Source organism: Tachyglossus aculeatus, chromosome 17 (assembly GCF_015852505.1).
Source record: "Tachyglossus aculeatus isolate mTacAcu1 chromosome 17, mTacAcu1.pri, whole genome shotgun sequence".
In the NCBI taxonomy this organism is placed as follows: domain Eukaryota; kingdom Metazoa; phylum Chordata; class Mammalia; order Monotremata; family Tachyglossidae; genus Tachyglossus; species Tachyglossus aculeatus.
Genome location: NC_052082.1, coordinates 50,797,759 through 50,811,778, shown reverse-complemented (window position 1 = coordinate 50,811,778; position 14,020 = coordinate 50,797,759). Strand labels below are relative to the sequence as shown.

At 41.6% G+C, this 14,020-nt stretch overlaps 1 protein-coding gene across 5 annotated transcripts in view; it reads right to left on the bottom strand.

Moving 5' to 3' along the window:
• The window catches only part of SPECC1 (sperm antigen with calponin homology and coiled-coil domains 1), a 177,731-nt gene that overhangs the window by 95,067 nt on the left and 68,644 nt on the right, over window positions 1–14,020 (bottom strand). The window contains exon 1 of one of the 5 annotated variants that reach the window (XM_038759918.1): window positions 10,544–10,780. The exons of the other annotated variants lie outside the window; for them this stretch is intronic. Coding sequence (XP_038615846.1) covers window positions 10,544–10,583 — 40 coding nt within the window. The 5' untranslated portion in view covers window positions 10,584–10,780. Of the gene's footprint in view, window positions 1–10,543; window positions 10,781–14,020 lie in introns of those variants that run through there. 5 annotated transcript variants of the gene reach the window in all.

The following is a 14,020-nucleotide window of genomic DNA, read 5'->3' as shown; positions in this document are numbered from 1 at the left end:
TGGGCTTCAAATTCACTTGTTAGGGTTTCTACTTTCCTACTTTCAATTGAATGATCTAATATTGCATAGTGCTTTATTTTTCCTCCAGAAAGGAGTTCAACCTGCTTTGGAGGGGTCTGCGGAAGCCCTAGTATGGAACTGGGGACCAGGCTCTTCCCCCTCTGGAGCATATGTGACATCACAATGGCTCAACTTCATGGTATTATGATATGGCCTTACCGTGACATCACAAAGTCACAGTGCCATTTCTAGCCCCACAGCAAACTCAAATGCTTAAAAGTCCTGGGTACATTGACTCAAATTGGATTCTGACTAATAATAGCAATTTGAGGTTGGCATCTTCAATACTGATACTATCTTAAGGACTAAGAATAGGCAGACAGATAAAGGCCGAGAAGCAGTGAAGCTCTATTGGAGCTTTTCATTTAGAATTTCTTTCTGGGTAAGTATTATTATTTTACTTCCTGGTTCTATCTCAATCTTGTAAGAAAAATGTCAGCCACTAAGTTTTTATTCACTTATTTTTCCTACATAATTCATCTGAAGACAAATCTTCCCTGTCATTCCATCAAGGTTCTGGCAAAAAATTCCATTCAAATGCCTGAAAGGTAAATCCAGACCATAGGTGGTGTGCCCCAAAAACCCTATACACAATACCAACTATTTAGTTCAATTACTTCAGGGGTCATACAATTTCTGATAAGCATTCAGTCAGGTCTCCCTGATTCTAGTTCTCTCACTCAATATTTACAATTGATAAAAAGCCTGCTGATCAGTTCAATGTCAGTTATCGAATACCAACGGAAAATTGCAGCTTTCATCTCAGTTGCAACACCCAATGAGTTATGTGGGAGTCTGCAATCTCAGAGACCAGGAAGCAGAAGAACTGACCTTGGAAATACACAAAGTCCATTGTTTGGCTCTAACTTGGATCACATGGGCCTCTATTTTCTCCCAGTATGATGATCCCCTTTGCTTTTAAGAATGAGTGGCACGTTTCCCAAGGCCTGATCAAGGGATGGCACAGGGGCTGTTTCCTAAAAGATTGGAAAGTTGGCATGTGAAAATATTCCCAAAGCCTGTGGAGCAGTGGGCAGCTCAGTTTGACTGCAGCTGACCTTCAGTTTTCATACATCCTTTGCCAATTACTTCAAAATCTGAACAAGAGAATGACACCCCATTAGCAATCTGGCTGGTGTTCTCAAAACTAGGATACACGGACATCTGGGAGTGGGAGTAAAGGAAAGAGTTCTGTAGGGGAAGAAAGCAGAGATCATAGTAACATTGAAGACAGGAAGGAAAGTAAAAATTGAAAGGCGCAGTCTGACGCAAAGGAGTAGGTGCTAGTACTCATTAATGAAGGGGCAGAAAAGTAAAGCAAAGGCTTTGGAGGCAGAGACCGTAAGGAAAATAAATGCCAAAGTTCACCAGGGAGGAGAAGCATTAAAAAAATGCAAAGGAATATGCAAAACAAGATGGCAAAGTGGCATTGAGAAAGGAGCTCTTTCATCTAGTTTTTAAAAGGAATGTCTATGACAATTTTGACTTTGGGGGTTTGTTTGGCCTTCAAAAAATAATTGTTCTAAATGTATGCCCATCATTCAGTAACTTGATAAAAGTTTAACTGCCTCAATAAAGCCTTATCGACTTTGATTCCCCTTCTTGGGGACCACCACCACTTCAAATCAGGACAGGCAGCAGGCTAAGGGAAGGAAGCTCTGTTCTCTGCCCCTGGTCCCAAATGACAGAGAGGGGAAGGAAGCCATATGGAGGTGGCATCTGGATAAGGAGACCAGACATTCCAATCTTGGCAGGACATTCCTCAAATTTCAGGATTTGTCCAGGCTCCCACTTTTAGTTTCTTCTGATCACATTCATATTCCAAAACAAACCTGAAGGGGAAAACCTAGTCAGCTGAGATGAATGTGCCTCTCAGTCAATAGGAAGGGGCACATAAAGGATGAGGGGATAAGAGGGAAAGGGGAAGAGAGGAGATGGAGCCAAGGCTATTTGGATTTAGTGGGGGAGGGGATTCAGACAACACCAAGATTGATTTTTTGGATACAGACTCCTATATTGTCTTCAAAACTTGCTATACAGTGAGTTTGATGAGGTTGGTCGGAGGCTGGAAAGTAGAAGCAGCATGGCCTGATGAAAGAAGCACGGGCCCGTGGTCAGAGGACCTGGGTTCTGATCATGCTTCCACCACGTGTCTTGCTGTGTGACCATGGGGAAGTCACTTAACTTCTCTGTGTCTCAGGTTACCTCATCTGTAAAACGGGGATTACGACTTTGAACCCCACGGGGGATATGGGCTATGTCCTGACTAACTTATATTTACCCCAGCACTTAGTACAGTGCCTGGCACATAGTAAACCCTTAACAAATACCATTAAAAACAGGGAAAAAAGAGGTACATTTGCATCATGCTTTGACCGAGACCATGCATATGCTCACAGTCATACTTCTGAACACCAAGTCTACTTGAGTCAAGTTGTGGATACCTAGAACTGACTCATGTTGTGTTGTAAGGAGACTTCTAGTATGCATTGGTGGTATAATGGCGAGCATAGCTGCCTTCCAAGCAGTTGACGCGGGTTCAATTTATGGCTAATGCAGAATGTCCTAGAGAAGCAGCATGGCATAGTGGATAGAGCATGGGCTTGGGAGTCAGAAGGTCATGGGTTCTAATCCTGGCTTTGCTGCTTGTCTGCTTTGTGACCTTAGGCAAGTCACTTCACTTCCCTATGCCTGTTACCGCTTCTGTAAAAATGGGGATTGAGACTGTGAGCCCCACGTGGGACAGGGATTGTGTCCAACAAGACTACTTTGTATCAAGCCTAGTGCTTAGAACAGTACCTGGCACATAGTAAGGACTTAACAAATACCACAGTTTTTTTTAAATACTTCCAGTTTGTCTGAACCACACTATTTGATGAAAGTATATATTACAGCAAAACTAACTGCACTAGGGAAACACCAAAGAGGAAATCTAAGTGAGAAAACATGGACTGGGCTGTGGCACACTGCAAAGGATGAGAAACAGCAATCTTTCCACAACAGAGATAAACTGTGATCTCTGGAATACATAGGCAAGAAAACTGGCTGGTAAACAAAAGCAATCCTTCCTGCTTAGATGGGCCACAAGATGTGCTTGCCAGACCTTGGGAAGAGGTCAATGGTCTTCTTTCAGGCTGTAGTTTTCTAGAGCAAATCCACAAAGAACCTGGAGGAGTCCCGTACATATTCAGCAAAATGAAATTAGTTTTTCTTGTTTCCCTTATGCTGAGTCAGCTATGTCAGGCATTTGAGAAATCAATTGCTATTTGCATTGGGAATGCCAATGCGGTAAAAGTAAAATACCAGCTTCTAATGAATATCTCCCCTTTTGACTTTCATGCCAGTTGCAACATACTTCCCATTAATCAAATTCCCCAAATAAACAGCTGTTTGTTACTGATGTCTAGGTTACTAGATTACGCTAATGACTAGAAATAGACTAGAGAGCCTCTCTTTTCTAGGGTACAAGTTTGAATGTGGCTTCTGGCAATATTGATCCTTGACTATTACCTATATGTGAACTCATTTGAAGTATGGCTTCAGCTATACTACCACTAATAACAATAATTGTGGCATTTGCAAAGCATTTGCTTACTCTGTGCAATGAACTGCATTAAACACGGGGATTGAGTCAATATAGGCAGATCGGATATGGTCCCTGTTCCACGTACAGCTCAGAGTCTAAGGGGGAGGGAGACCAGGGATTTGAAGCCCCATTATACAGGTGAGGAAACTAAGGCATTGAAAGGTTAAGCGAGTTGCCCAGCATCACACAGCCCACAGTTGGCAGACCTGCGATTAGAACCCAGGCCCTCTGACTCCTAGGCCAATAGACTATTCATTAGACCATGAGTTATACCCTTCATGAACCCAACATTTAGAAAAATGTTCATTATAGTACATGCATCTTAACCCATGCCACGGATATGTACACCACTGTCTCCCAATATTACACTGTGTTCTATTCAAAAAGATCTGTTTTGTCAGCAGATGTTCCCTAATTCCTTAACACCAGTCTAAAATGTGCAGTGAAACCATGTGCTATGAAATAAGGGAGTAAAACTGTTTGGCTTACTTTGCTATTTGTGCCAAGTTGGCTGTATAGTGAGGCACATTTCATTCTGGAGCAACTACATATTCTAGTATATAATAAACTCTAGTAGCTTGAAGCCATCAATGCATAATTAAAAATATCCAAATGAGAACCAAGGGGCATCTCGTCCACCCAAAAAAAATATTGGTAAATAAAAAAAATTGAGCAGGCTCAGAAGTTTCATATATGAGAAATAGTTTTTCCTTTTAAGCAGGTAATTTATATATTTACTAAAAATAAAAATCCAAGACTGGCAATGCTTACTGCAGTTTGGGCAAACTGATACAGTGAGGATGGTCCAGGATTCTGGATTCTTAAATCACTTCTTCTGACACTCTTTTCTCTCCATCTCTGGGTTGAGAAGGCTGTAAACAAGCTATATACTTATTCTTACAATACCCAAAGTCAAAAAACACATCTATTTCACCTACAGATGAAGTTTTGGAAATTGAACTGGAATTTTGAGCTACAGGTAGCTTTAATATACTTTTACACACAACCACAAGTATGAGATGAAAACATTCTAATAAATTTTCCTGTGCTGTGACAAATGTACAGACTTAGCAAAGAAGAGCTTCACTTGGTACTTCAGGAACAAAAATCACTTGCAAGAAAGGACAATAAGAGGAAATGAAAGAAGAATTAATCCTTGAACAGGAGACCAAACTGCGTTTCACCGTCCTCATGAGGAATTGGGGGTCTAAAGGACTCGCCGACAGTGTTCCAAGAAATCACAGACTTAGTCTAAACTTTTCCATGTGAATTACAATTGTGAATTATTGCGTTGGCTGTAATACCAACCCTGTTCCTTTCAAAACCAACAATTCTATCAAGCTGTTTGGCAGAATTGAGGTGTTGACATATAGCAAGATTCAACTCAAAGACTTTTTGCGTTAAAGGGAACATGGAAGATGCAGATATTCTGGCACTGGGGAAGCCACTGGAGAGTGAAAACATAGATGAAGGAAAAGGAAGTGGTATGTTTCCACTACTCTGTATTTAGTGGACAAAAAAGCATTTCAATGTAAAGGAGTCCATTACATTTGCACATCAATCAATGATATTTATTGAACACTTACTATGTGCAGAGCACTGTACTAAGCACTTTGGACAGTACGTACAACAGAGTTAGCAGACAAGTTCCCTGCCCATAACAAGCTTTATATAGTCCTTCCCCAGTTTAGGGGGCCACCAATTTCTAGTACAAAATGGGGCAATTTTTTATTAAGAGGAAAGGCAAGGAATAATTCCACAACCAATTAAAATGGCTAAAAGTACCTGCAAGTGGAGGATTAGCTTGATTAGCTAGTTTAGTTTTGGTCAAGATATGATTTGGACAGAACACAAAACAACCTCCCGATTACAAAAAGTGCCCTGGGGGTTATAATAGCACACTCCCCTCTCTGATATGCAAGGGGATTGCCAAATCACCTCTTAGCAAAACACTTTACATGGCACACTACTCTCTCTGATGGGTTACTTTAATAGGTTCCTCCCCAGCAATTCCCATGATGATCTCAAAACACTTTGTCCCTGTCATAATTCCAATTTTTTTTTAAAGCTGTACATCTTTATCTCTTTTAAGTCTCTGGGAGACCCATTTGACTGGAGAGAATTTCTAAAGTTCTCAGTTGAGATCTAAATTAATTTTCCAACTTTTCTCCTAAATGTTGGGGGCATCACAAACTGGCCACCCTGTCCCTCTTGAGAAAAGGAGTAAAAAATTGAGCAATATGTACTTAGACTTTTACTATTGCATTAGTATCTAAGCTTTATAGATGGGATCAAAGAGACCTCAAATGATCAAAAACAGGGATCGTACGTAATCTCAGTATTTTTGAAAAGACTTGCTAGGAAATGATGTAAAGAATGTTGCCGCAGGACCTAAGATGATATTTAAATAATATCTGGTCTCGAGAAGCACAACTAGGTGAAGTATAATCTCCTGCACTGCTTTCATCTTAACTATTTTTACCTGGACAATCCACAAGGTTTTATAATTGGGGAAAAAAGCTAATCAATAAAAGAAGAATAAGAAAAACATTTTGTAACAAATGGTCAGTTCTTTTTGGCTCCATTTCCACAACATATTTAAATTATTTTGTACAATCTGACTTTCAAACCTGCATTTTACTCTCCTAATTGCACCTTTATCATCAATCAATGGGATTTATAAGCACTTACTGTGCACAAAGCACTGTATTTAGGGCTTAGGAGAGTACAACAGCATTGGTAGAAATGTTCCCTGCCCACAAGGAGTTTACAGTCTAGAGGGGGAGACAGACATTAAAATAAACACATTTATAACCAGATTCTATTTATTCTTTAAATGATTCCTAATCTGTTTCCTTTCCAGACTGTTTCTGCTTTGAAGCTTTCCATTTATTACTTTGCATAACCTCGTGAAACAAAATTAGCCTTATTCTTCTCTTCAGTAATTGGGAGTTAGACCTTCCTGTCTCCAGTCTCTCTCCATCCAGGCCCATCTCCCTGGGAGGTTTCCTCTTATTAGTCACTCATCCAATCTCCCCATTACTGCCACTTCAGCACTTCCAGGTCACTTAAACCCTTGGGTACTCATCCCAACCCCCACGCCCCCTCGGACCCCCTACCCGCCCATTACACTTATGTACCTATCTTTATATTCTGTGCTTTGCCCTCCCCATAATTTATTTTAGTGACTGTTTCCCTGTTACCAAGCAATCAGTTCAGTGTGAGCCCTCTCTTGGGTAGGGACTGTCTCTATACGTTGCCAACTTGGACTTCCCAAGCGCTTAGTACAGTGCTCTGCACACAGTAAGTGCTCAATAAATATGATTGATTGATTGTAGAGAGGAGGAGGTCAATAAATTGTACTGATTGGTACATTCAACCACTCCATTGGTTCTTTAAATCTGCCCCTACTTTTCTTGAAGTTTCCCTGACATAAGATCCTAATCAAAATGTACTTGGTTTTGTTTTAAGCAAGGTCAGAGGGGGAGAGACAATGGGATTTATAACCCATTTCAAGACCAAGAGGCAAAAGCACCCAGCTGGAAGGCCCACAACGAATGGTGCTGGCCCAGAGGTGAGTGGAAGGTCTTGGCAAATGTGATTCCCCATGACGGCCTGGGGCTGAGAATCTGTGATTTTCCACACAGGTGATTGAACATTACTAATTAAGAGTCATTCAGTTTAAAAAGTTTTCAAAGGTACTGATACCCAAAACAACTAATTAAATCTCTTGGTCTGAATCATGACATTGCAGTTTAGTTTAATGCACAGAAAGGTTCTTGGGAATGACCTTCTTTGGCCAAAGAAATGTTTAAATTCAATTAGGAGTACAGTTGTTATGTTGTTATTGTGCCTCTATAAACTACTATTTGATTAATTGATCATTATCCTAAATATATTTCCACTGGCCAAAAAAAAACCAATATTGATCTGTTATTGTGAAAAATTATCCGATCACCTAGTGAAAACTCAACAGCAGCTGATACTTCATGAGTGGCCACCATCTTTCATCAACCACTAAGGCTCTACAAGAATGGGGTTTTAAAGGAAAGGTATGAATTTGTGGAATCATTTCAACCTTTGCAGCAAATTTTTCAAAGGATTAGGTTGTTATTTTTCTTTTTAAGGGAAGAGGGTTTATAATTGTTGCTGCTTTCACAATAAAGTGTCATGCCATGACTAGTTCATGATCATGGGATCAGAACCTCCTGCAGTGTTGGATGTGACGGTGGTGGCAACCTGGGGAGCGTCGCCTTCTCTCAGCCCCATTTCTAGCCATAGCAATACCCTGAGAGCCCCAGGAACCCTATTCTGAATGTTGACACTGCAGTTGGCATTGAACTGGCAGCACCAAATTATCAACGACGTAAGTGCTACGTTTAACTGCCACGTTTTATTAAGAGAGAGTTTGTTTCTATGTAGACACGGCCTTAGAGTTTTCATATGTTTGACTTGTACCCATCACCTTGTCTGCTTCCCCTCTCCAATAAGGAGAAAGATGCCTTCTCATAGTCCCTTCCGTGTCATAAAATCACCCCCACCCACTTTATTTGGAACAATAAAAGTTTTGTTCCTGCCTGGCCAATGTCATAGGATTCTTTAAGAAAATTAGTCATTTTGAACAAAGTAGCATCACCCTTAAAGCACTGTACATTTGGCTCTATTGTATGCTGCTTTATTTACAGAATCTGAGAGGTAAGTCACCTTTCCTGTTAAATTGATACTAATTACCTCCTACCTGCACCTTGATATCAAGGTGTGATTCTTAGAGTCCTAAAAAAGCTGTTATTTTCAAATGGAGAGTATGTAAGCTCCTTGAGGGCAGGGAATGTGTCTACCAACTCTGTTGTACTGTACTCACCCAAGCACTGTGGGCTCTGCACACAGGAAGCGCTCAATAAATACGACTGACTGATGGTGGAATATCAAGGCACGTCACTGAAGTTAAACCATATATGTAGACCTCAATGAACAAGGCTGAAAACTGCAGATCCACACCAGACTTCAGCTGAAGGAAAAATTACTTTTCAAAATTGGCTTTCTCATCTCTAGTTTTAGCTATTATCTCACAGGCGGCAGTTATTTGGAATTTGATTATAGCATAAAAACTGGAAAAGATTACACTGATAAAATTGCTCTGGCATTTCAAAGTTTATACAGAAGTACCTTCAACCCTAATACTTTTGAGTAACCAAAACAAAAACAAACCTTCACAACTTTAATGTTTTACTCTGGGAGCAACAAGGAGATCTGAGAAGGAACACTGAGTAGGTACTAAAAACAGTCACTCCTGGTAAGAACCTTCTACTTCTTCCCCCTGGGGTAATACACTATTTTGTAAAGCTCTCAAGGGACAATAATAAGAATAAGCAACAACTTCAAAAATGTCGACTCTGATGACATGATCTCATCACAGTGGCAGCACAAATTGGGAGGTACAGGCCTAGTAAATGTACCCTCCCTTAGGATATTCCCAAACCATGGTTGGAAGGCTTTTTTTTTCCCTACTGTAACAGTTTGCATGAAGTCAGATAAGCTACTCAAAGTTTAAGTGTTCTAAAATACTGCAGATCTGTCTGAACTGCACTCATCTGCCTAAAAATTGAATTTTGGGCACTCACTGACCTGCACTAGAAATTTTGTGAGGTGAGGTGGTGGAGAGGGGCACTGTTTTCACCCCTTTGCCTGTGCTACTCATTCTGTAAAATTCCTTACACAAGTCACCTTCTAAAAAGTTTTTCTGGGGGATGTGTTTAAATATTTATGAACAGGTAGGCAAGACCTTGTTTTCCATTTTCTTCCTAAAAAAGTTTTCCTTTTTAAGATGCTTGTCAGTCCCCATCCCCTTGGAAAATATTTCAAGAGGATTTTACTATATACAAGAAATTCAAATTCCAGATTGCTATTCACCTGGTCCAATATTCTGGCAGAAGTTCACCAAATTCTTCCTCAAATTATCCTAGTGGATAATTTTTGATTGGCCATTTTTCTGGAAAAATTGAACCAGTTTCCTTCTAGTGGCAATGGCAGAATGTTCAGAAATACAACACTTTGCTTATTATCTACATCTGGGCTTGAGTGTAATGTAAAGCAGAGGATAAAATCCAGAGACCAGGCGACCCTCTGACCTCCCACTAAGTTCTACCAGCCTTTGAGAGAAGAAAGCCAGATGAGCTAAAGGAATCTAAGCAATCAAGAAATAAGAGGAGATTAGGGGAGAGCTGTGTCAAAATTCAAGCTTTTGGCTTGCCTACAAAGGACAAATACAGAATTCCTTGCCCTCCACCCTCTATGGAACTCTCAAAGTGCTTAATATGCAACTGATGCACTGTAAAAAAGGACAATGAAGAAACAAAAAACCCTGCAAAGGCACAATTGTTCATTCCAAAGGCCAGCCATATACAGCACATAACAGAGATCTGAAGGTATCAAAAAGTGTCGGATGAACGCCTTCTAACACCAGTCCTTGCATGAAGCATATTTTACGGAATGTTATCTGACAGACCCTATAGGTTTCCTTCTTCTTTCTCTGCAGTGGAAGAAGCCTGTCTGATCTTTAAGCCATTAAAAAAAAAGGGTTCCTATCTAAATCAGTGCTCCAGGAAGATCTATGCTTTCAGGCATGTGTATAACACAAATGGCATTTCCTTGTCACAAGACAAAGACAGGTAATTTCTTAATCACGCGAAGGCCATTCCAAACACCAATATCACACATCACCCAGACCTCACCTTTCTGCTTTACACACACAGCCCAGCTAAACTCTTCTTTGGCACACACTAAGGCAGTGCAGCAAAGGGAGGAGAAGGGCGAAAGAAAGGCAGAAAAAGACGGTTGACAAATACAGCTATGTTTTGCACTGCACTAATTCCAAGAGCTTCCCTCCCATTCACAAACCTTGTTCCTGCTCCTCTGGACGCCCAGCCTGATTGCCCATCTTCGGTAAACTTCGGCGGCTCTTCCCTGAGAGATTTTTTAGGGTACCTATCCCCAGCTCATGCTTCGGTTCAACGCAGTCTTCTTCTTTTCAGCATTTACGTTCCAGTCAAATAAGAGAATCGGCTGCTTCCTAGTTCCTGGCACCAGGAGCAGAGCCTGCTGCTCATGCTAAGGCAGCTGGGACGAAACCTCCTACCTCATTTCAATATTATGCGCTGAAGGGCCGGCCTGTGCACTTAATTAGCTGCCTGACTATTGGAATGAGGGAGAGCCAGAGAGAGGGAGAGGGAGAAAAAGAGAGAAGGGGGAGGGGGAAGGCTCGACGTGGGATGCGGGCCACACAGAGGCAGCAAGAACAAACTGCAGCTGAAACAGGGGAAGGGAAAAAAGAGGGAGATGGCGTGAAAGAAAGAAACAAAGAGTATGGAAAAGAAACAGGAGAGAGACAGAGAGAGAGACTGAGAGAGAGAGAAGAAGAAGAAGATGAGTGAGAGAACCAAGAGGGAGAGAAAAAGAGAAAGCAGGGGAAACAAAAAGAACTGCTAGTCCAATGGAGAGGCAGAAAAAGGAAATAACGCCAATCAGCATTGGCAAACACTGTACTATAATGACTAAAACTTTCCAAAAATAAAGGGCATAAAAATAGCATTACAGCAGTCCTTGCATTTGGTGGTTTTGCCACACTTGCCCCATCGGAGGTAAGTTGCTTTACAAAATTCGGGTGGCGAGTTACACACCTGCAGGTGATATTTTTATGATGGAATTACTTGGAAAGCAAAAAGGACCTTAGTATGAGTGAAAATTGGTCATTCCAATAACAGCTGTAAAAAGTTCATTTAAATATGAGACTCCATACTGATCGATGCCATTGGTTCATCCCTTCTAATGGTGACATTAAAACCTACAATAGTTCGAACTACTGGACCCTGTGGTAGTCTTAGTACCTCACTGTCAGAAGGAGGGAAATATGCCCTACTCTGGAATAGAGTGGAAGGAGAAATCCCTCTGGTCCTGCAATGCAAATGGCTCATGTCTGGAGACTTTCAGATAGACAACTGGTCTTAGAAAAGTGAACAAGAGTAAAAAAGCCAAATTTAACACCTCCACAATAAACAGATATAGTTAAATCAAACAATCTGAAAATTGGCATCCTAATTTCCTAGCCACACTTCCATTCCAGTCTCTAACCCTGACTCATTTAGGGATCTCTTGGACATGAATTTTCATCATTCTGTGTCTTTAAAACAGTCAACAATAATGCCCACCCACAACCTCACAGCTCATTGCAGAAGGAACTGATCACATTAGGATTATTTTTATTAGTTTTAGGGATCCTGGAATTCAAACAGCACAGGAGAAGATGCCCAGATCCCAACCTGTGTACTTCATGCAGCTAGCTCACCCTAAACTTAATGGCCCTTTTATCTTGTCCAATGCAAAGTTACTCATTGTTATTTTAATATAGGAATTTGTAAATCAGATCCTCTCTCTTCTGTGGCAATAGGTCCCAGATTGGAAAACTCCCTGGGGGCTGACACTCCACGGATGAATCAAAGTACAATAATTTGGATCAGTACAATTTTGCAATGAAATGGGGGAATTTGGAGGCAAGGCCCCATAATATCTGTGAGAGTTCATTGAATCTTACCTCAGGTAGTAGGCACTCTGTCCACATCAGATTGTCAGGGTCTAACCCCAGAGATTGGGCTGCCTGAAATTTATTATTTTTTACAGTATTTGTTAAGCGCTTAGTATGTGTCAAACACTGTTCTAAGCACTGGGAAGGTACACATTGATTAGGTCAAACACAGTCCCTGTCCCACATGGGACTCACAGTCTAAGTAGGAGGGAGAACAAGTATCTCCATTTTATAGTTGAGGAAACTGAGGCAAAGAGCAGTTAAGTGACTTGATCAAGGACACACACATAGCAATTGGCAGAGCTGGGATTAGAACCCGGGTCCTTCTGACTCCCTTTCCCATCCTCTCACGCTGCTCACTTTTTTTATTTTAATTTGCCTGTCTGGCTGCTGTTTGCTGTGACTGCTCAAGCAGCTCACTGGGGCTGCAGCTCAGCACGGTAGTGACAGTTCAGTGGGTCCCAACTCCAGCAGCAAAAGATAAATGAAGATTTCTATGTCCTATTGTTTCATCCCTGCTGTGCTGGAGAGGAAGCCTAATCAAAGGCAGGCAAGTAAATGAGCATTTGGACACTTCCAGCTCTATTCTGCTCTCCCCACTTAGTTTGGACCCCCACCCCAAGTCCTACTAGATTCTGGTAGGGTAGTCATTTGTTCAGTTTCATACTGGGTATTCCATTTTTCAGCTGGCTTGTACCCTTTGGGTACTGATACGACACCTGACATCTTTATGTCCAGAATGCTAATTTTAAACGCTTAGACTCCCTCTGCCTCAGTTCCTACTGCCAAGTCCCTTGTCTTGAAAAGCAGTGGCTGAGGGGAATGCAACAACTCTGGAGCAAGCAAGGGACCCCCATCAGGAATATGCTGTAGGTTCTGCAGATTTCCACCAAGAGCCTTTTTGCAAGTCCTCGGGATGCCATTATGTCACACCGTGAAACTTTTGTAAGCCATGTTAAGTAGTGTATGTCTTTTGCTTCTGGGTTGGCAAAGGGGTGTCCGGTGTTCTCTTGTGCTATCAGTGGCCACCCTGGGCCAGGGTTTCAGGAAGGCCAACATTTCACTGAGTACATGGGGGCAGACTCAGATGGGAACTGGGAAGGGGGTAGGGTTTCAAGGGGATGGAAACTGCCTTCCAGCCTCCAACAGGGGCTCAGACAGTCCCAAACTGGTTCTAGGGACTAGGGAGGGAGAGCAAAACCAGCCAGATTTTAGCCGGCACAACAGTCTCACAGTAAAGAATCTCCCCTGTGAGGCAAAGGGAGGCTAAACAAAAATTGCTTTCAGGGGTTAAAACACAAATGGGAAAGCAAGTAGCTGAGCTCATTAAGGAAGACTTTAAAAGAATGTACTTTTAATAGATAGTGAGGGAAGACTGATGAATGAACAACAAATAATAATAATAATAGTATTTGTTAAGCATTTACTGTGTGCTGCACTGTTCTATGTGCAGGGGTAGATACAAGGTAATCAGGTTGTCTCACATGAGGCTCACAGTCTTAATCCCCATTTTACAGATAAGGTAACTGAGGCACAGGGAAGATAAGTGACTTGCTCAAACTCACACAGCTGACAAGTGGCGGAGCCGGGATTAGAACCCATGGCCTCCGACTCCCAAGCCTGTGCTCTTTCTAATGATTTGCATCTCTTGAGGAGAGGCTTGAGGCTTTTACCGAAAGAGTGAGCTGGAAATGGCAACATAGCTCTGTGAAATGCTTCTTTCTCCAGAATCTCGGCACCCAGGAGGGAGGAGATGAAAAGCAGCTCCACGCCCCCAAGGCTCTAAACTCTGGAGC